This window comes from Giraffa tippelskirchi, chromosome 13 (genome assembly GCF_054371585.1).
Source record: "Giraffa tippelskirchi isolate mGirTip1 chromosome 13, T2T-mGirTip1v1.2.pri, whole genome shotgun sequence".
Lineage (NCBI taxonomy): Eukaryota > Metazoa > Chordata > Mammalia > Artiodactyla > Giraffidae > Giraffa > Giraffa tippelskirchi.
Window position 1 is genome coordinate 93,693,814 of NC_137287.1, and position 21,570 is coordinate 93,715,383.

The 21,570-nt window shown below is 49.2% G+C and overlaps 1 protein-coding gene across 3 annotated transcripts; it reads right to left on the reverse strand.

Moving 5' to 3' along the window:
- Positions 1–9,248: 9,248 nt before the first annotated feature.
- MAVS (mitochondrial antiviral signaling protein) lies at positions 9,249–21,518 on the reverse strand. Of its 3 annotated transcripts, none has more exons than XM_081558839.1 (7): positions 21,481–21,518; positions 17,422–17,608; positions 16,348–16,522; positions 14,906–15,078; positions 14,029–14,185; positions 11,689–12,191; positions 9,249–10,838 (listed from the first exon to the last, which is right to left on the reverse strand). In XM_081558839.1, the coding sequence occupies exons 2-7, from the start codon at positions 17,536–17,538 to the stop codon at positions 10,395–10,397; spliced, it is 1,569 nt and encodes a 522-aa protein (XP_081414965.1). In that variant the 5' UTR covers positions 17,539–17,608; positions 21,481–21,518; the 3' UTR covers positions 9,249–10,394. The 3 variants fall into 3 exon arrangements, with proteins under 3 accessions (XP_081414965.1, XP_081414963.1, XP_081414964.1); XM_081558837.1 differs by having other exon boundaries at positions 9,249–10,841; XM_081558838.1 differs by lacking the exon at positions 21,481–21,518 and adding an exon at positions 20,235–21,309 and having other exon boundaries at positions 9,249–10,841.
- Between the last annotated feature and the right edge of the window lie 52 nt (positions 21,519–21,570).

A 21,570-nucleotide genomic window follows, 5' to 3' on the forward strand; every position in this document is an offset into this window, starting at 1 on the left:
GACAGCATATTAAAGAGCAGAGACATTACTTTGTGGACAAATGTCCATATAGTCAAAGCTATGGTCATGTAAGGATGTGAGAATTGGACCATAAAGAAAGCTGAGTGCCAAAGAATTGATGCTTTTGAACTCTGGTGTTGGAGAAGACTCTTGAGAGCCCCTTGGACTGCAAGGAGATCAAACCAGTCAATCCTCAAGGAAATCAGTCCTGAATATTCATTGGAAGGACTGATGCTGAAGCTGAAACTCCAATACTTAGGCTTCCTGATGCAAAGAGCTGACTCATTAGAAAAGACCCCGATGCCGGGAAAGATTGAAGACAGGAGAAGGGGATGACAGAGGATGAGATGGTTGATGGCATCACCAACTCAATGGACATGAGTTTGAGCAAGCTCCAGGAGATGATGGACAGGGAAGCCTGGCATGCTGCAGTCCATGGAGGTGCAAAGAGTCAGACATGACTGAGAGACTGAACAATAATAATGGATCAACCCACGTGGTAGGGGACTGAGCACCACCTCTGGTCAACAGCCAACAAGGAAGTGCAGCCCTCAGAGCAACAATTCAGTGAGGAACTAAATCCTGCAACAACCACATGAGTAAGCTTGGAAGTGATCCTCCCCAAACTGAGCCTTGAGATAGCTGCAGCCCTGGCCCTTGACTGCAGCCTCGTAAGAGACCCTGAGCCAGAGGACCCAGCAAACCTGTACCTGAAATCTTAACCCACAGAATCTGAGATACTAAATGTGTTGTTTTAAGCTATAAAGTTTTGGAAAAATTTCTCTTGCAGCATTAGTTAATGAGTACACCTCCATAGGGGTTGTGTTATGTGTACTCAGCTTTTAGATGAGTAGGGAAAGTAGAGTGTTGCTTAATCAATAAATGATGAGGTCAGTTGATCAATGGTCTTCAGTAGCATTGTGTGTGGGGGGCTCTGGCTTTGCCCTCTTCTCCATTTCATTAGTGATTTGGTGGCTTATCCTACACATGGTGGAGAAAAATCCAGAATCAGAGGGCCCTCAACCAACTGAAACAATGACCAAATTGTTTTAATTGTTGCATGAACTAAATTCAGCTCAACAAAGACTCATTAAGTTTGGTAACAATAGTTTGTGGAGCACTACAGGGAGCTGTAGAGAAGGCCAGAGGCCAGAAGGCCCTGCACCCCAACCTCTATGAAAAGGACTTCAGAGAGCATCCCCAGCCCCAAGCTAAAGATGGGATTAAGTTAGGGCTACCAAATGGCACAGAAGTACAAGAGAGAGGCCAGGAGTGATGTCTATCAATCCCCTTAAAAAGGAAACAGAATTGCAAGGGATTGAAGGACATTATCAATTGTTGCTCTTTTGTCCTAAGTCAAAAAAGTCTTCTTAGAAATGCAGTGACTCAGTGAGTCAGCACTTGCTTTTAAGAAGATCCCCAAAGGATCTGTATCTCTACTGAAGTTTGAGAAGCTCTGGCCTATATAACTCAGTATAATTTGGAATTTTTTATAATTTAACTTTTTAAAATTGAAATATAGTTGATTTACAATGTGTTCATTTCTGCTGTACAGCAAAGTGACTCACTTATACACATATATACATTCTTTTTATATTCTTTTCCATTATGGTTTATCCCAAGATATTGAATATAGTTTCCTGTGCTATACAGTAGGACCTTGATGTTTATCCATTCTATATGTAATAGTTTGCATCTACTATTTCATGTATAAATTTTATTTCAGATTCCACATATAAGTGATATCATATGGTATTAGTCTTTCTCTAGCTGTGGAATTTTATTTTTTTTATTATTTATTTATTTGTTTATTTTTTGGTCACACCGTGCAGCTTGTGAGATCTTAGTTCCCTAATTAGAGACTGAAAACAGACCATGGCCGTGAAAAGCTGGGATCCACGAGGCTACCAGGGAACTCTCTGGGATTTTCACTTTTTACTGTGAGCACATATTCATGTATTACCTGTGTAATTAGATGACTTAAAGAGACTGGATTATGGGACTCCCTTGGTGGTCCAGTGGTTAAGAATCCACCTGCCAATGTAGACACACAAGTTTAATCGCTGGTCCAGGAAGATCCCACACGCCACAGGCTGCAGAGCAACTAAGCCCATGCACCACAACTACTGACCCCTTGTGATGCACTACTGAAGCCCGAGTACCTAGAGCCCATGCTGTGCAACAAGAGAAGCCACTGCAATGAGAAGCCCACTCACTGCAACTAAAGAGTAGCCCCCAACTCACAACTAGAGAAAGCCTGCATGCAGCAATGAAGACCTAGCACAGCCAAAATAAATAAATACACTCTTCAGACACGACTGACGTGACTTAGCAGCAGCAGCAGCAGCAGCATGGACTTAATATTAAATATAAATAAATAAATAAAGACACTAGATTATAAGGAAGGTGAAAATTCTGAGAGACTGACTCCCTCCAACCCTGGCCTGCACTGGGTGGGAAGGAAGGAGTCTACTGAGGCCAGAAGGTGAGGGCCACATGTGGGGAACTGAGGTGCTTGTCTCTTGAGGAGAGATTCTTGAAAGTGAAGGCAGGAGGGAAACAGGGGTGGGGTCCTGAACAAGCCCCCCAGATTGAAAGTTCTGTTTACATTCACTGCAGAAGCCTCGCTTGAAGCAGATATCTGGCCAGGGTAGATCCTCAGAACTGTGGGCTTGAATAAAGAAAATGTTAAAGGACCTTAAGTCATAGAGGTAATAATAGCTGAATTTCTGCAAACATGTGCCCATAATTCTAAAGACACGGCCCTGAGAGCAAGTAGGGAAAAAAGCATTCTTTCAGTAATTACCAGTTTCTCTCTTCTCTGATTCCTTTGGACAGGCCTCCTGCAAGAAGCTCATTTCTGGCTGCATGTGATAATGAAAGGATTTTTCTTTCTTCTTATGTTAAATACAAGTAAATTGATTAAATAGGAAACAGCATCTGATTGCTAGGAAGTCAGTGATTCAGACAGTCCGGCAATGGCATCTGGGGATGGGGAAGGGGAACACAACAGGGGAAGAAGCCAGGACAGCCCGGCTGTGCCAAGGACACTCAAAGGACTGAGCTCTGGAGGAGAGAGAATTTGACATCACCTGGTCTAGCCTCACAGTTTATGGATCCAGGGAGGAAAGAGATGCCAGAAGTTGGCTGTGGACCCAAAACTAGAACACAGGGCTCCTTCCCCTCTTCATCTGTTTCAACGCCTCCCCCACCCCCACCCCCGCCATTTTCTCTCTCCACCATCACCCTTCTGGCTGCTTCCCCCACCGCCTCCCTTCTGTCTCTGAGTACCCTTTTCAGCTTGTATATTTTACTTCAGTAAAAAGCTGTGGGGTTGAGGGGGTATTTTGGTTTTGTTGCTGTTTTTATAGAAACAGCATTGAGTAAGCAGAAGGAAGAGATTCAGTGTTAAGTTTTCAAAATGCAGGCAGGAAGATGAGAATTTGCTCTGAAGAATCTGAGGCAAGCCACAAGAATTAGGAAGGCTAATAAGTGAGAGGGATCTGTTCAAAGAAAACTTCCAACAGGAGCTGGGCTTTAAGCTAGGTCTTAAAGAAAACAACTTTAGTGGGCTCAGTAGATAAGCAATGAATTGGAGCACAGCCCTCTAGCCATTGCAGGCAGCACCACTGACCACAGGGAGGGATGGGGAGCTGGATAAAGTGTGTATGTGCCCACTCCCATCCCATCCCAGCAGTTCTTTCCCTCTGAGAGACTGAATACACAAAAGGACTGTGGCCAGACCATATATGACCACAGAACTCTCTGCAGTAACCAGCCTGGAAAGCCAGACCACTTCTGCGGCAGTCATCCCAGAATCATGAGGTCTTGGTTAAAGTGTGCCACCTTCTTCCCAATCCACAACCACCTCTCCCCTCTTTTCCAATTCAGGACCAACCAGAGAAAGCCAAATATGCTCCCTAACAAATCATATAAGATGCCTCTTCTAGTTAGCCAACCTCCGGTGTCCCAGGCAAACAACCTCCAATCATAGCACTTCTGAAGCCTTCCCTTTCTCACTCACCATAATGTTTTCCTAGTCCCTGCCTGTCTTTGATTCCCTCCCTGCCAAATGCAAATGATGGTAGCTGCTTTTGAAAGCTCAGAATGAACAGCCTCTGTTTATTCTCACTTGGATGACCTTGGTTTACCTCCATTATCTCTAACAGCGAGTCTGGACACAAACTCGAAGTACTCATGAAAGTTGATACCCAAATCAAAGGTAACAAAGGTGAACTTTCATTGTCATACATCAGTTTTGTTTATTTCTGTATTTTTTATAGGAATAGAATCACATATTCTATTCTGTGTATATTGACTTCTTTTCCTCAATATCATGTCTGTAAGATATATCCATGCTGTGTGTAGCAATATTTTCATTCATACTCATTGTTTAAAGACACTTGCTCCTTGGAAGAAAACCTATGACAAACCTAGACAGTATATTAAAAAGCAGAGACATTACTTTGCTGACAAAGGCCCATATCGTCAAAGCTATGGTTTTTCCAGTAGTCATGTATGGATGTGAGAATCAGACTATAAAGAAGGCTGAGCATCGAAGAATTGATGCTTTTGAACTGTGGTGTTGGAGAAGACTCTTGAGAGTTCCTTGGACTGCATGGAGATCAAACCAGTCAATCCTAAAGGAAATCAACCCTGAATATTCATTGGAAGGACTGATGGTGAAGCTGAAGCTCCAGTACTTTGGCCACCTGATGTGAAGAACTGACCTATTAGAAAACACCCTGATGCTGGGAAAAACTGAAGGTGGGAGGAGAAGGGGACGACAGAGGACAAGATGGTTGGGTGGCATCACCGACTCAATGGATATGAGTGAGCAAGTTCTGGGAGATGATGAAGGACGGGAGCCTGGCATGCAGCAGTCCATAGGGTCACAGAGTTGGACAAGACTGAACGACTGAACAATATTCTGCTGTATGACTTTACCCCAACTTATATATACATTCTACTATGGACAGGCCTTGTGAATTGGTTCCAGTTTGAGGCTATTATGAACAGTGCAGTTAGAAAAATTCTTGCACATATCTTGGTAGACATGAGCTCTTGTTTCTGTCATGTATACGCCCAAGATAGAATTGCTGGGTCATAAGTTATACATGTGTTTAGCTTTAGTAGATACTGCCAATTTTCCAACAGGGTTTTACTAACTTATATTCCTCCTAAAGTTTAAGAGTTTTAATTGTTCTGTATTTCCATCAACATGTGATCTTTTTTAAATTTTTTCGGCTGTGCTGGGTCTCCGTTCCTTTGCACAGGCTTTCTCCAGCTGTCGTGAGCAGGGGCTCACTGGGGTGCGTGGGCTTATCTCGGCAGCTTCTCTTGTGGAGCACAGGCTCTAGGTGCACGGGCTCAGTAGTTGTGGCACATGGGCTTAGTTGCTCTGCAGTATGTGGGATCTTCCTGGACTAGGGGATGGAACCCATGTGCCCTGCATTGGTAGCTGGATTCTTAACCACTGGACTACCAGGGAGGTCCTCATCAACACTTGATCTTGTCAGACACTTTCATTTTAGCCTTTCTGGTAGGTGTCTGTGAATTTACACTTAATATTTTCCTTGTTCCCTAGGGGCTCTAAGTTTTACCGTTTTCCTGGATTTCAGTTATAATTGTTAATAGCACATGACTAATCAAAACAATTTTCTCTCCCTCCACCCCACTCCTGCTCACGCTTTTAAGCCCTCACAATTAAACTGAAGATAGTAAGTGATAGAAAGGGGCATTGAAGGTAGGCTTTTTGCTTTATTTCTGTGTCTCCAAGGCCTATCCTCACACTCTGCACTCAGTAGCAGCAAAATAAATACTTGTTGTAAACACGTGAAAAAAAAAATGACATGAAAGCCTATTTGTCTCCACCATACTTTGTGAGTCACTCCTGACCTCTAGAGGGTATAACTGTCTTACTCAATTTAGGCCTTCAACCTGGCACACAAGAATCCTTTAACAACATCTATTAAACCAAACTGGCCTCCAGAGGACAGGCATTTTAGGCTTGTGCCTGCTGCCTTGCCTCATGCAGCCTCAGGCCATTAAGCCTAGACACACATATGATTATATTCATATTGTCACAAATCCCTGAGACTATATTAAATTATATATTGAATATTAGTATACTATTATTGCAGGTGGCAGTTCTTGGGACACCAGGAAGAGATGTGTGAAATCTCACTTGAAATGGGGCCCCAGGTTCTAGACACCTGATCAGCTGAGGGTCAGGGGCATGGAGAACATCCAACTCAGGCTCAGGGGCCAGTTTTCCCTTGCATTGTCCCCTCTGATCCTTCCTCCCTCTCAGTCTTGCAGATCAGCTGTAAATTGGGTCACAATTATATCCCCTTCATAGGGTCATTGTGAGGACTAAACAAGTTAATACATGTAAGGCACTTTGCCTAGCACCTGGCATGCAACCAGGTATGGGGTAAGTGGTAGCCCTTTTTATTTTTGCTGTTATTAACAGGAGCAGCAGCAGGAGTGAGGAATGCTGAGTGACCATGCCTTGCACCAAATGTGAACTTCATGACCCTGGGCTATAGGGAAAAGGGCAGAAAGGGGAGCATGTGCTTTTCACCCATAATGAGTTATCACAGCACAGATTAGCCCAGGGATCCTGAACACTACCGTAGTGCACTGGTAGAAGGCAAGGGACCCTAAGGCCTGAATGACTCCATCCCAAGAAGACTCCTGTAAGATCAGGAGACATGCTGTGAAGTTTGAAACTCTGCAGATGAGCTGTAAATTGGGTCACAATTATATCCCCTTCATAGGGTCATTGTGAGGACTAAACAAGTTAATACATGTAAGACACTCAGAGTATGAGTGCTGCTCATACTCTGAACTGGTTCAAAAGGGATGTCACCAACTGAGGCTAAAAAGACAAGTGGAGAATGCCTAGGGGAAAAAAAAAAAAAAGAGGGCCTTAGCTACAAAATCCTCCTGTCCTAAGTCTTTCCCTTGACTTTCTGAACTCTTTACTTTCTGACTCACAAAAAGAACTTGTACAGAAAATGAAAGATCAGGCAGGGATGAACAAGACAGGAGTCATAATTATTTTAATATTTTTGGCCTTACCCCACGGCATGTGGGGGCTTCTGTGGTGGCTCAGTTGGTAAAGAATCCACCTGCAATGCAGGAGACCCAGGTTTGATCCCTGGGTGGGGAAGATCCCCTGGAGAAGGAAATGGCAACCCACTCTGGTATTCTTGCCTGGAAAATCCCAGGAACAGAGGAGCCTGACAGGCTACAGTTCATGGGGTTCCAAAGAGTCAGACATTACTTGGTGACTAAACCACCACCATGACCACAGCATGTTCCCCAACCACAGTTTGAACTCATGCTCCCTGCAATGGAAGCACGGAGTTTTCACTACTGGCCCTTCAAGGAAGTCCCGAGTCCATAATTATTGAAGCTGGGTACTGGGCACATGGTCTTCCCAGGTGGCACTAGTGGTAAAGAACCCGCCTTTCAGTGAAGGAGACAGTTTCAATCCCTGGGTCAGGAAGATCCCCTGGAGGAGGAACAACCCACTCCAGTATTCTTGCCTGGGAGAATCCTATAGACAGAGGAGCCTGGCAGGCTACAGTCCATAGGGTCGTAAGAGTTGGACATGACTGAAGCGACAGTACATAGCACAATGGGCATATGGAGGGGAGAAGTAATTATTCCATTTTCTATACTTCTGTGTGTCCTTAAAAGTTTTCCATAATAAAAAAGTTTCATAAAAGAAACTGTGAATAACCCAAGGCCTGAAAAAGTAAAGGGCATACTGCTCTCTGACTAGAAATTCCCCTGAATCAACTAAATCTGAGCACGTCCAACCAAGGAAACAAGGTGAGAATGTGGTATTAGTCTGCCTTCGGTGGGTCATCAAGCAAAGTTGGCAGGTGTTTCCCAGGGAAAGAGAAGCCGTGGTGACTCTTAGGCTTTGAAGGAAATGCTTCAACAGGAGAGAGAAAAGATGGAGAGATTTACATGCTGATACCTATTGGTAAGGCTTCCCTAAGTGCTTAGGTAAGGGCCCTCTGACCTCACCCCTGCTTTTACCCCAAGGTGAAGGGTACTTTCCCATCTCCAAGTATAGGTGACTAGACCCCTGTCTGGGGGTAGAGGTCCTTCCTCACTCCCTTCACATCATCCAGGCCATGGTGACCCGCCTGGGTTTCCTTCCTACATGCAACCTCCTGCAGCTGAAACCATACTCCAAACCCAGGACTCTTGAGATCTGACACATCTCATCAACTACCCCAAGCCCTCTCCTTGCCAACGGCCAATCCCAATCCTGCCTGAAGCTGGCATTTTAGTGACAACAGCCAAAATAGGAATGCTGCACAATGCAGGCTAAGTCAGGGCTTCTGGACAGCATAATTTGAAAAGTGCCAGGACAGTCCCTGAATGTTTCCTACACACCTTATCCACAGATTTCTCCAAAACAGCTGGTCACTCTGTTGGAAATCCTACAATTTAAGAAGCATTCTTTGGGTTTACAAACTGCTTTCTGGAGAGACTTTTTTCCAAAGCTATCTTGGGAGGGTAACACATTAAAACCAATACCTGTTCATGAATTGTTCATTGACCTAGGTACCTAGGAAGAAGGAGCCCAGAAGGCTGGTTAAGAGTAAAGGTGACACGGAGTGGTTGCAGACAGCTTCACTAGGGACCATTCCTGGCTTCAGGGTACAGGTGGTTCGGTCTGGAGAGAGGGCTGAAGATAAGCTCAGAGGTAGAGGTAGAAGCCATTAGGTTGCTGAAGTCCCTGAGGGCAATGCAAAGAAAGACTGTAGTAGCCAAAGCAGGGTGCAGGACTCTGCAGACTGACAGTTTGGGGGTGGGCCACGGTGACCGCCTAACTCTTATGCCTCCCTAGAGCTCTAGTCCCTGTCCCTGGCAGAGCCCAGAAACAAAGGTAGCTCCTGAGGCTCCTGTGCCTGGCCCTTGGCCAGCAATAGCTGCCTGGAAAGCACCCACAAGGATATCCTTCAACCCATCTGGCTGCTGCGGGGGTCACCCTAGCCCCCACCCTACACAGATGCCCCAGTAGACATGTCTCCCTCCTCACTCCCCAACAATCCCCAATGCGTGGAACAAAGTAAGGGACAAACATGAAAGGGGCATAGGCAGTAGGGGCTGGGTCTGCTTCTAAATGTGTGGCCAAGTGCTCCAGCCCCTCCACATTTGAATAGTGACAAAACCAACATGCATGCAAACCTCAGTAAGTAAAATGCCAGGAACCATTCTAAGGTTTATGTAGATAAACTCATTTAATCCTCACAATACTAGGACATGTATATCTATATAATTTTACTATTCATCCCAATTATACAGGTGAGAAAACTGAGGCATAGAGAGATTAACACCCTGCCCAAGAGCACAGAGTTAGTAAGAGACAGAACAGGACACGCGCCTAACTTACCCTACACTGCAGCGGTGCATACTTACCCACTGGGCATTCTGCCTCTCATGCCCTCATCTCTACCTGGCTAGGCAGGGAAAGGTGAGAGAAGCATTTAGTGGTCACCTGCTTTGGACCAGGCACTTGACAAAGATCTGTATGCTCCAATCTGAGGAGAATTCAGTGAAGGATGAGCCGCAATCCTCATTGTACACATGCGTAAGCAACATCAGAGAAATCTGATTATCTGCCAAGGCCACACAGCCCACAAAGAGGTAGAGCTGAAATCCAAACCTTAGCCTGAGCTCTGTCCCGCAGGTTCTCCCTCTACAGTACCAATAGGGAGCTGAAGAGAACAGACTAGGATAAGGAGGCTGGAGAGGGGCTCTTTAGGTACTCCTCAGGTCTAGTACCTGATCAGGCTTCCCAGGGGTCCGTGGGAATCTCTGGACCTCCTCTCATCCTTGTGTGGTAGGGAGGGGAACCAGGAGACAGGGGACCAAGTCCTTAAAGATGGGCCTCCCTGCTGCTCTGCAGGGGGCTACTGGGCCACTGGGGGCTACAGCGATGTCCCCTGCCCCATCTATTCGTTGCAGGGACCAGGCATGATGGGGAAGGTTTCTGACCCACTGTGGTCCCCAGTGGCACCTCCTGATTCTTGCACTTGGGTAAAGAGGGATAAAGCCTAGACGGGAGCACCTTCTCCAGGGGTTAAGGGCAACAACCAGATGGCCAGCTGGGTGAAGACTGGGGCACCAGGAGCAGCCCAGGGCCCAGTAAGCCAAGGATGGTAGGGGAGCCACCAAGGGCATGAGATGGGACATAGATACTGCCCCCCAGGACTAGGCCTGTGGCCCCCTGCCTCCCTTCTGACCCAGCTTCTGTCAGCCCCAAAAAAGGGTCAAGGATGGTGAGACAGCTCGGCTCTGTGACTCGGGCAGATGTACCATGGGAAAGAGAGAAGATGAATGGCAAGAAGGACCCAGGAGCTTCACTGGGGTAGGCGCCGCCGGTACAGTGAAGCCAGGAGCACTAGAAGTGCCCCGGCCATGGCCACCCCGAGCCACGGAGCCCAGGGAACGGTCCAGACCACAAGCATTTCCTCCAACTCTTCCTCTGCCTGGAATTCCGGGGTGGTGTGTGTCCCGGGGCTGTCCCCCAGGATGGAGGTGCTGGGGTTCTCATAGTTCCTAATGGTGTCTTCCGACACATACTCATTCTCCTCTGGGGCATTGTCAGGCCCCATGCCCAGGGAGTTACTGCGGCTGATGGCAAGGTCTGCGGAGCAGCCTGAGAACGGCTGGCTGTCCATCCTGGATACCAGCCTGCCAGGCTTGCTCAGCTCCACCTCTGAGCCCCAGCGGTCAGAGCTGCTGTCTGGCCAGCGTGATGCTCCTCCAGTGGCAGCACCTGTGGGCACTGGTGATGCTGGAGTCTCCTGGGAAAGAAAGGAGGAACTAGAGGGACTGAGGATGATAGGGGACAAGCCAGGTTGGGTAGCCCCACTCCCAGGACAGGCCAAAAACTGACACCCCAACCCCTCAGTAGCCAGCCCACAGTGCCAAAAGGCAATCTCTCTGAGGGACTCAACTCACTGACAGTGCAGGAAGACAGTCAGGGAAGAGGGGACTAAGGCCCTGCAGGAGCATCAGTGGTGAGACTTCCTCCAGGGCTGAGAGCTCTACTCATTGGCCTGCTTCTGAGCTCACGTCCACCCCAGGGAGCCCTTGGTCATGTGCGGTCCCCTCTACTCTGACTTTCTGCCTGGGCTTGATGGCCATGAAGCAGCCACGGGGTCAGAGGTTGGGCCAGGGACTTGGTTCCTCCAGGCAGACAGCAGCGGTAGGGTTAGATAAGCAGGCTCAGAGGCAACTGTGGAGGCTACTGGGTCAGAGTAGATAGGTTAGGACTGCAGTTTGTAAAACCTTGGTCACGGTGGGGCAAGCCAGATATCCCAGCAGCGAAGAGCAAGGTGTTGAGGCAAACAGGAATGTTTCTTCATCTGCAAAATAACACTGCTGAGCTTAAAGGGGAGCTGTGAGCTCTAAATGGGTTAATGCACATAACCAGCGGAGGTGGTCTGACCCTCCTGAAGCAGCCACACTTGACAGCTCTAACGATTATTATTATTCTAAAGAACAGGGTGTTAGGGCTGGATGAGATTGGGTCTCAGTTCTCCCTATTCCCTCAAAAAGCAGCCCTGGATCAGGCTGGAGTCAGAATGGAGACTGGAGACGGGTTGAGGGGAGAGGCTTGGATCACTGCTAGGAGGGGTAAGAACTCACCTTCACGAGTCTATTGCTGCTCCTGATGGTGAGCTTTGTGTTGGCAGGCACCTCACTGGGCACCGTGCTTGCAGGTATCTTGTGGTCAGGTATCCCACTAGTAGGCACTTTGGGTGGCACCATGCCAGAACGCACTGAGTTGATGGGCAATCTGGATGGTGCTAGACTGGTGGACACTGCACCAGGGGGCTTCAAGCTGGTGGGCAACTTGGAAGGCACTGAACTGCCAAATGCTGAGTTGGTGGGCACCTTGGCGGGCACTGTGCTGGCAGTCATAGGGTTGTTGGGCACCCCTGCCCCACTGGAGCTGATGGTACCTTCAGCCTGGTCACCAGCACCTCCTGCAGAGGTCAAGCCAGTGGAGGAGGAGGAGGTGCTAACAGATGGAGCTGACACTGGGGGTCCAGGCAAGCGGCTTGCCCTGGGGGTAGAACGGGCCAAGGGCTGGAAGGAGACAGTCGGAGACACAGGCCCATGGAGTGACGTGGAACTGGAGACCACGCCTGCAGGTGGTGAAAAGAAATGAGAAACACAAACCCACAGGAGTGTTATCCTTGGATCAGAGGGATAGAGAAGGGTCTCTCTGTCCCAACTCACACCATCCCTACTGCATCCAACCTCCCACCCATGGAGGAGTCTCCATTCCCTTTAGTCACTGATCCCAGGGCTGAAGACCTAATGGCTGCAGATAAATCCTTGATCCTGTCCCTCCTCAGTCCCTGACCTGTTGTCTCACAAGAGCAAAATGATCCCTCCCTCTAACAAGGTCTAGGAGCCTGAAAATCATTATTAGTTTTCCTCTCTGCTTTTTCTTCTCCTGCCTGGGACACCCTCTTTTCTCTTGTCTGCCTCTTCCAACCTCTCCTTAGACTAGTAGAATCCTGGATGTTTCTCCCACTGCCATCTTTCTTCTCAGCAGGAACAATCATAGGCCAGGGCAAGGGGCAGCAGGATGGCTCAAGCAGAAGAGCTCACACCAGCCATATGGCACCAGAGGCCCAGTGAGCAACCCCCTTCTAGGAGGCCTAAGGGTTTGCAGGTGCAGGGACAAAACCATCCCCGGGAGGAGGGCCTGAACTGGGGGAAGCAGGAGGGAGTAGGTGGTGATGGTCCATAAAGGCAGTTACATAAGCATTTGCCACGGAACTCTGAAAACACACATGCCAGGCCCTACATCTGACAAAGGTCAGGAGTGATTCTGATGTCCACCCCACCCCTACCCCAAATCTACCACCACAACATCTCATGGGACCTGTGTCCATACTTATACTGAAATCAAAGAGCCCTTTGTCTCCCTGGTCCACAGCAGTATTTCCTGAAAAGGTGTTCCACAGCAAGCTGGCACTGCCAAGTGCAAAAGGACGCTTGGGATAGAGTGACAGGAGCATGGAACACTAACGATGGCTTCTCTGAATCTTTAACTGCTCATGTGCCTTGTGGCTGTTCCATGGGCACTGGGGGCTGGCTGGGCACCAGTGTTATGTGGAACTCAATTTAGGAAATATGCCAGCCTTTAAGATCAGAGTAGACAGTATTATACTCCTGAGACATCTGATGTGAGGGTCAGACAGTCCATGTGAGGCTGATGAAGAATATACTTCTTCTGGAGACTGAAATGTTTGAGTGATTTGCTGGGAGCTGGAGACCCCTTTGGGATGGGGCAGTGCTCCCTGCTAACAGCTGGCCCAGCCCTGTACTCTCCTTACACTGTCCTCCAGGTCCTGGCGGATTCCTTATATAGTCCCTTAGGCATAGTGCAGACGTGGCCCTAACTCACTTCTTCTAACTGTATCCACGCCCTCTGCAATGTGACCTTATCAGTCCTCTCATCAAGGGATGGAGTCTATCTTTGTATTCCTGGCAAATTACCTGGCCTGGTAATTTGCTTTGTCTCACAGAAAGAGGCAGGAGGAAAACTGCATCAGTTTTGAGCCCATGACCCAGGAGTCCTCTCTCAGAACAGAGCTCGGCTCAGGTATATGAAATGGGCTTGTCCACTGGGAGACGAGAAGTTCATGGAAGAGAACCGAGGTGCTCCAGCCAAGAGCCGTAAACAACTTATATGTAAACTGATGTGTATACAAAAGGGAATTCAGCCCAGCTGAGCCAGCCCAAATTGCTAACCCACACAATCATGAGGTTAATAAATAGTTGTTATTTCAAGCTACCAAATTCTGGGACTGTCTGTTGCAAAGCAGATACTAACCAATATGTCCTCTGAGGAAGGTTGTTCCCTGGAGAATACCACCTTTGACTCCTGTCCAAGAAAGCCAGAGGGACAACCCTCTTACCCTCACTGGGAGGTCAGAAAGGTGCTGTAATTCCAGAGTCCATGCATACCTGCTGTGTGGGTACTGCCCAGTTCTGTGTCTTGCTCCTGATGTACATTGGAGGTCAGAGTGCTGATGGCCACCGTGTCAGACAAGGGCTCCAGGGGGCCACCCAGCCTCTTCAGGACAGCCCCAGAATGGGATGGTTGTGAGGCTTTCTCTGAATTCTGCAAGAGGGAATATAGGAATAAGGCAGTCACTTCTTCCAGGAGCTGGCAAAGGGCAACTTATGCTTGAGACAGCTCATATAGGCCACAGTCCATGCCATAGAGCACAGGACCAAGGAAGCCTTTACCTTGGCTTTGCCCATTGCCAGAACTTCTGTCTACAGGTGACTGTGAACCTACTTCATAGAAAATCACCATATGGAGGAGTCCTTATTCATCTGTCTGGCCCTAAAGAAAAGTCTCCCTCTCTGGGGCCACTGCACAGACCCTTCTCAGGCTTCAAGTTCATGATTTGGTGTCTCCTGGATACCTCACTGCCCATTCATCATATCCCAATAGAATCAGCCATATTTCCCCCAAACTTCGCTTTACTGGCGATGATTACAGCTCCAACCATCCATCCCTTACCCCATCACCTCCTGTTCCCTCACTCTCCCTATCTGGTCATACCCTGATCCCTTGACTCAGCTCAACATCTCACAAGGACCATTGCAAAGACCTCAAAATTGTGACCTCACAGGTGACTGATGACAGAGGGGTGAGGCTGCCATGTGGCGAAGACCTGGTCAATAGTCTGGCAGCTGGTCTGGGGCAGATCCACATTGCGAGAGCTTGGGGTTCTGAGCAGAGATTAGGCAGGATCTGTGGGGGGCTTCCAGAAGGCTGGGTGGGCATAAGGGAGAAGACAGGAACACAAAAGCAGGAGGTGTGTGGACGCACCTCTCCCAGGGACTCTGGTGGTTGGGTATCCTGGACAGGCATAGGGTAACTTGGCTCGTACTCTGCGTAGCCATTGCCAGGGATGCTGGGGGCCACAGCAGGCGGGGAGGGCCTTGAAATCTCAGCAGGAACTGATGGTGGCTCCAGTGGGGCTGGAGGGTGGTTTGGATTCCCTGAAGGATAAAGATAAAGTGATGTCAAGAAGGAATCGGAGACTCTCAGGGACAGGAGAGGCCTGGGTGCTCCCAGGTCATGGTTATCAGTTTCCCCACAGCATCAAAAGCTACCCTGAGGTGGAAGGCACCCCTCGGAGGAGACCCGTGTCACCAAGTGGGAGGCAGGTACTAGAGGGAGAGTGGAGGTGGAGAGGACAAGGAGAGGTAGAGGCAGGAGAGCGGAGAGTGTGGGGGGTACCTCAGAGGCCTCTCACCACACTGCCTGTATCAGCAGTCACCACTTCTCTGTCCCCAGGCTTTCTGGACACGGTGGCTTTCTTCTCCTGCTTGTGGGTGGCTTTCACCACTAACTGACCCTTGACCTAAAGCTGCTTCCTTAACCCCTCCCCTTTGCCCCCACCAACCATGCCTGGTCCTACCACAGCTGTTTGTATCTGGGGAAATCACAAATTGTCAATCTCCACAAATGAAGAGATGAGTTAGGAAGGAAGGAAAGGGGGGGCGGGGGAGAAAGAAAGGCAAACATGGTGATATTTTTAAGGCTGTGAATCTGAGCAGTGTGTCAGGAATTGTCTCTGTCTAAAATAGAAATAGGTCTTGTGTGAGTTTTCTTCCTGCCTCAGGCCCTGAGACCCTGGCCTCAGTGGACCCCCTCTGAGTACTTGGCTTGGCAGGGAGCATTGAGAGAGCGCTGAGGGAGAACGGGGCAACTGGGGGGTTGGGGGGAGCGGGCGGTTAGGAGGCTCTAGGGGAAACCAGGGGGAGGGGAAGAGATGAGGGGAAAGGAAGGAAGAAAGGAGAGACAGTCAAGGGATGGGGAGAGAAGAGATGAACAGAAAGAGGGAAGGTGAACCGAGGGAGAGGAGACAGGAGGAAGTGAGAAAAGTGTGGGAGGCAAACATCAGAGCTGCAAAAATCAGAGGAGGCTCCATTTGCTGAGCACGTGGAAGGTGCCAGCTCCCGCTAAGTGCTCAACATGCTATCATCCTGGGGTTTTCACAGCAGCCCTACAAGCTAGATGTTGCCATTAGTCCCATTTTACAGAGAAGACTGAGACTTAAGGAATGAAGGGGTTTGGTCAAAGTGTTAATAAAGATTAATAAGTTGCTAAGCAGGGATCTGCACTCAGGTTTGCCCACTGCCCAGGAGTGATGGGAGAGAGGGTGAAAGAGGAAGACAGCAGGTATAGGGTAAGGGGAGAGGGAGAGTGAAGGTCAGGGGAATCAGAGAGGAGTTCCAGAAGAGGGGCCAGGGCAGGTGGCTCACGTGGCAGGTTGCTCTGGTAGACACGGGCCACTTCATCAGCGAGACCAGCGTGCTCACAGGCCCTCAGTGCCCTGATGAAGGAATCCACCCAGCCGTTCCTCCGCCGAAGACAGTTGAAGAGGTCCCAGAGGGTGCCCTGGTTCCCCCAGCGCTCATAGCAGGCCCGAAGTCGGTCCTGAAAGACACAGCCCCGCCACCCAGATCAAGCCAGGTAGCCCTGACCCCCTTCCCACGGCTGCAAGTGGAGGTCCCTAGAAATCTATAAGATGGAGGCAGCCATCTGAAGCTGGGTCAGAGCCCAGAACAAGGCCAGAGTTTGAGCCCAAGTTCCAAGGCCCAGGAAATAGGTCTTTACTGTGTCCCGGGCTCTCTTCTCAGGGCTTTGCGTGAATTGTCTTATTTAATGCTATTACTGTCCCTACTCTACTGATGAGGAAACTTGAGGCTTAGCACATACAAACAAGTGACCAGATAGCAGAAACCCACAGAAAACATTTACAGCAGAACTAAATGATAAGGTATTCCTGCAAACACCAAAATACAAGAGAGAGGAGAAAAACTCCACCAGCCACAAACTCAAATAACACCAGTATCTGCATGCAGGAAGCAGAAGGAGGCCTCAGGGTTCAATGTGGAGACAGCTAAACTGGGAGGGGCTGGGCTCACTTCACTAGAAGCCCACAGCAAGTGCCAAAGGGGCTGACACCATCTGGCTCCCAAGGACTCTGAAAGCTGAGCCCTGAGACTCTGCCAGAATGGGTCCCATGACCAGGAGAAAGGAATTGAGACTAAGCAGGAATAAGGACAAGAGATGGAGAAGTTTCCAGTGAAAGCGAGTAAGGGGCCCCGAGCCCAGAAATCTCAGGGCTGTATTTTGGAGCACTATACCAAAACAACACAAGAACCTCAGTAGGACACCCTGAGCCACACGTCATCCTGAAGGTTAGAAAACTGTCAACAATGGGAAGCAGGATACAGACAACAGAGAAGGAAGGAGTTGGTCCTGGCCTGGGAGAAGCTCTGAATTCCACAACCCTGCCCCAGTCAGTGCCTGGCTGTCAGGCCCTGGCTTACCTGGTCACTTGTTGTGAGGCAGGACAGGTGAGGCAGAATATCCAGAACATGAATATTGCAAAAATTGCTGTGATGGTAGCGGATATACTCATAAGTTTTGTCCTCGGCAAACGTCATCACTGTCTGGGTCCTGAACTGGCAGAGGGCTCTGGCCCATGAAGGGTGGATAGACTGAGAGGAATAAAGGCTGGAAGAAAACAGAGTATATATGGCAACCAAGTTGGGAGTAGGGTTGGACAAAAGGCAATTCTTTCTTTTCCACCTCTTTGGAACGTTTGCTTTTTGTTTAATCATCCTACTTTATTACTTATTTTTATTTGGCTGCGAAGAGTCTTAGTAACAGCATGTGGGATCTTAGTTCCCCGACAAGGGATAAAACCCACGAGCCCTGCATTGGAAGACAGATTCTTAACCACTGGACCACCAAGGAAGTCGCAATCTTACTTTATTATTGTCTTAGTATCAGAGGCCCTCAATGAATTTGCTTAAAAACAAATTGATGGGGAAAAAAAATCAGATTCAGAAGACCTAGGGCCCAATTCTGCCCTTCAAGTTGGCCAGTGTTTGGGAAGAGCTCTGGCTCCTGCCTCACCATCCCCAGGTCTGGATGTGCCCCCAGCTGCTGACAGCAATAGGGCACCACCTAGGAGTGCTGCTTCTTCGGAGAATACTGAGAGGGAAGGGGAAGACAGGGAGGAGGAGGAAGAAATGGGGGAGGAGGAGGAGGAGAGGGAGAGGAAGCGGAGAACAAGGCACGCAGCATAATAATAGGATCTATCCTATTCTTAGCATGAAGAAAATGCAGTACCAAGGAATTAAGGGGGCTTGCTAGTTAGTAGAAGAGCAAAGAACTGAGGTCTTTGGGATCTGGGATCAGGTTCTTCCCAGAACATGACTGCAGGCCCATCATTACATTAAAACTTGCCACGTACATACTTTCAGGGTAGGAGGCTAAGTTCCATTCGTGAGTGTGACTCCAGGAAAGTTATCAGCCTTTCCCAGGTTTATCCTCACCCCTAAAATGGCTCAGAGAGGTTGTTCGGAAAACATAGTAGATCAATCTTATAAGCCTGAAATTTTAAAATGCCCCAGGGACTTCCCTGGCAGTATAGTGGTTAAGACTCCATGCCTCCATTGCAGGGGTCACTGGTGGGAACAAAGATTTCATATGCCACAGGGCATGGCCAAAAAAAAACACAACACACATAAAAGTGCTCCAAATACAATCAATTGCTGCCGGTTGCTTATGTAGCACTTACCACAATTTTCAATTATAGACCTGTTTGCTTGCTCCCTTTTTAAAAAGAATTTCTATTTTATTTATTTTTGCTCCGCCGAGTGGCATGAGGGATCTTAGTTCCCCAACTAGGATCAAACCTGTGTCCCTTACAGTGGGAGCACGGAGTCTTAACCATTGGGCCACCAGGAAAGTGCCTGCTTGTTTCTTATTTGCCTTTCTCATGGGAGAGAGCTGCAGGGAATAAGACAGACAAGATCTCTGCCATCATCCAATTTACATTCTACTGGAATGGGACAGACTAATCAGTAAAAATATATATAAATAAGGATTTCAGATAGCAATAAAGGTTATAGAGAAAATAAAGCAGATGAGACAGTCCCTGAAAATGGGGATGCTTCTTGAACTGGAGTGGGGAAGGAAGCCTTTTTGAATTGACATTTGAGCTGAATGGTTCTTGGCTGTAAGAAGATCAGTATTTTGGGCATAGGACACAGCAGTTAGAAGTCCTAAGGTGGGAACAAGTTTGACATGTTTAAAGAATAGAAAGTAGACTGGAGTTGTCCAGATTTAGAAAGTGAGGGGGAGGGGCAGATACCAAGGTCAAGAAGGTTGGGAAGGACTGCTAATGTAGGACATTATAGGAAAGGACTTTGGGTTTTATTTGGAGTGAAACAGGGAGCCATTGGAGGGTTCTAGGCAGGAAAAGGAGAGGATTTGATTTATGTTAAAGACTTCTGTGGTGGTTGTGAGGACCCTTGACTGTGGCGGGGTCATGATGGAAGCAGGGAGACAAGCCAGGAGGTCACAGCAGGGAATACGTGACAGGTATGGTCAGGATGATAACCATGGAGGTGGCGACAGGTGACTGGATTCTGATATTTTATGGATATGGGAGGTGAAGGAGAGAGAAGAATCAAGGATTACTCCTTAGGCACGGGGTGGATGGAGGGTGTCACTTAGCAAGCCAGAAAATCAGGGGGAGAAGCAGTGGTGCAGAGAAGACCCCAGAACTCCATTTTCAACAAGTGAAGCTTGAGATGCTATCGGATATTCAAAGGGGTTTTCAGGGAGAGAAGTGGGCAGAGGAGGACAGAGGGGGAGACTGGAGTAGAAACACGGGTGTCAAGCTTGGTGAGACCTCTAGGAGACAGTGTTGCAAAGCAGAAAGTGCCCAAAAGTTGCTGAGGCTCCCAGTCCCCTGACACATGGGAAATGGTGCAGCTATCCTGCCTACCTGCTGCCCACTGGCCTCATGGCCGCATGCTGCATGATTTGCTTTGCCAACCACAGGTGCTATACCCCTTGTGGGGCAAGAACAAACAACAGAAATCAAGAGGACCAGGGAGGTGGGGTGGGGGTCCTCTGAGCCTTCAAGAGAGGAACAGAGAACTCTATGGTGGTAACCAGATCCCTCCTTCCCTCCCATGGGATCCAGGGAGGCCCCAGGAGAGAGTCAGGTGATACATTCTTCTGCATTCCAACCTCAGCCCTCAAGGCATAGAGTTTGGCAAGTATGGATGTATGAAATAGTCTCAACCAAAAAGAAAGGAAGCTCATATTTGTTCACACTTACTGAAGGTCTACTATAGCGAAAGTGAAAGTCACTCAGTCCTGTCCGACTCTTTGCAACCCCATGGACTATACAGTCCGTTGCATTCTCCAGGCCAGAGTACTGGAGTGGGTAGCCTTTCCCTTCTCCAGGGGATCTTCCCAACCCAGGGATCGAACCCACGTCTCCGGCACTGCAGGCGGATTCTTTACCAGCTGAGTTATCACGGAAGCCCTCTACTATAGGCAGGCACACCCTAAATTTCTTTCATTTAATTCTTGCCATAATCTTAAGAGGAGAAGTGAGGCCAAGTTGTCCAGCTGACCAGTGACCTAACAGAATTGGAACCCAGGACTTGCTGCCTCATTGCATGTCTCACCATACATCTTGAGGGCATAGAGACCTCTGTGGCAAGTGAGACTTACACAGCCCCCTGCCTTCAAGCCCTCGGAGGGGCGAAGGACACTGCCTGGGTGAGGAGAGGTCACTGAGTGAGAGTGTGCCTACGATGCTATACTTAGTCCCTTCTCTTGTGAGAAATGGAAATCTTTCCGCCAGGTCTGAGGACGTTTTCAGACTGCCCTCCACAGGAGCCGGTTCTCAGGTCCTTCCAGATGTTTTTCAGTCCTCAAAATAAGGATGTCGGTTTTGTTTTTTCCAAAGTTTTCCTGGCACCTCCTTCCGGGTCTCAGAGAAGATTGTGCGCGGTGTGTTCTGGAGTGTTCCTGACGGTCGCCGCTAGGAGGGCACCAGAGGCTCAGAGAGCACCCCCACCCCGGAAGGGGCGAGGCTTCACAACCTTGCTCAGAATCCAGAATTCCTGGGCCAGGGTCAGGTCCGCCGAGAGCCAGGAGGCTGCTCTGAGTAGGTGTCATCGCCGAGAACAGCCAAGACCCGCGTAGGGCAGCAGTCGCGACCCCTAAAGGCGCGGCCGCTGAGACTGGCGCACCCGGGCTAGGCCTCGTCTTGGGGTCACCCTGGGCCTGCGGACGGCTGGAGGAGCTCAGTAACCAGAGCCCGTCTCCTTCCGGCCCAACCTCCCATCCAGCCCGGGCAGACGCCCGCGCCACCCACCTCCAGAGCCCCGGGTGCTGGATGCGGCACGCGGAGCTCTCGCTGCCGCGAACCCCGCTGTGCATTAGGACCCGCTGTTCCCAGCCCCCCGGCGGACTCTGAGTCCCGCTCGGCTTCTGCGCCGCGGACCACCTCCCCGAAAGGCGTCCGTGCTCCCTGAGCCCAGAGGACCGAGCTCCTGAGTCGGCGATCTTACCTTGGGTAGCCGCGCCTCGGCGACCTGCCTTCAGTTGCGCTTGCGGGGAACCTTCCCCAGCTGGGAGGGAGGAGAGAGGCCGGCACCGCG

Bases quoted from the DNA above. Each gene is read 5' to 3' on its own strand.
- MAVS (XM_081558837.1), bottom strand. From the start codon at position 17,538: ATGACGTTTGCCGAGGACAAAACTTATGAGTATATCCGCTACCATCAC. The intron at 14,186-14,905 runs GTGCGTCCACAC...TCCCTCTTGCAG, and splicing joins CACCAGAGTCCCTGGGAGAG to AATTCAGAGAAAGCCTCACA. The intron at 12,192-14,028 runs GTATGCATGGAC...CACCACCTGCAG, and splicing joins GGGCAGTACCCACACAGCAG to GCGTGGTCTCCAGTTCCACG.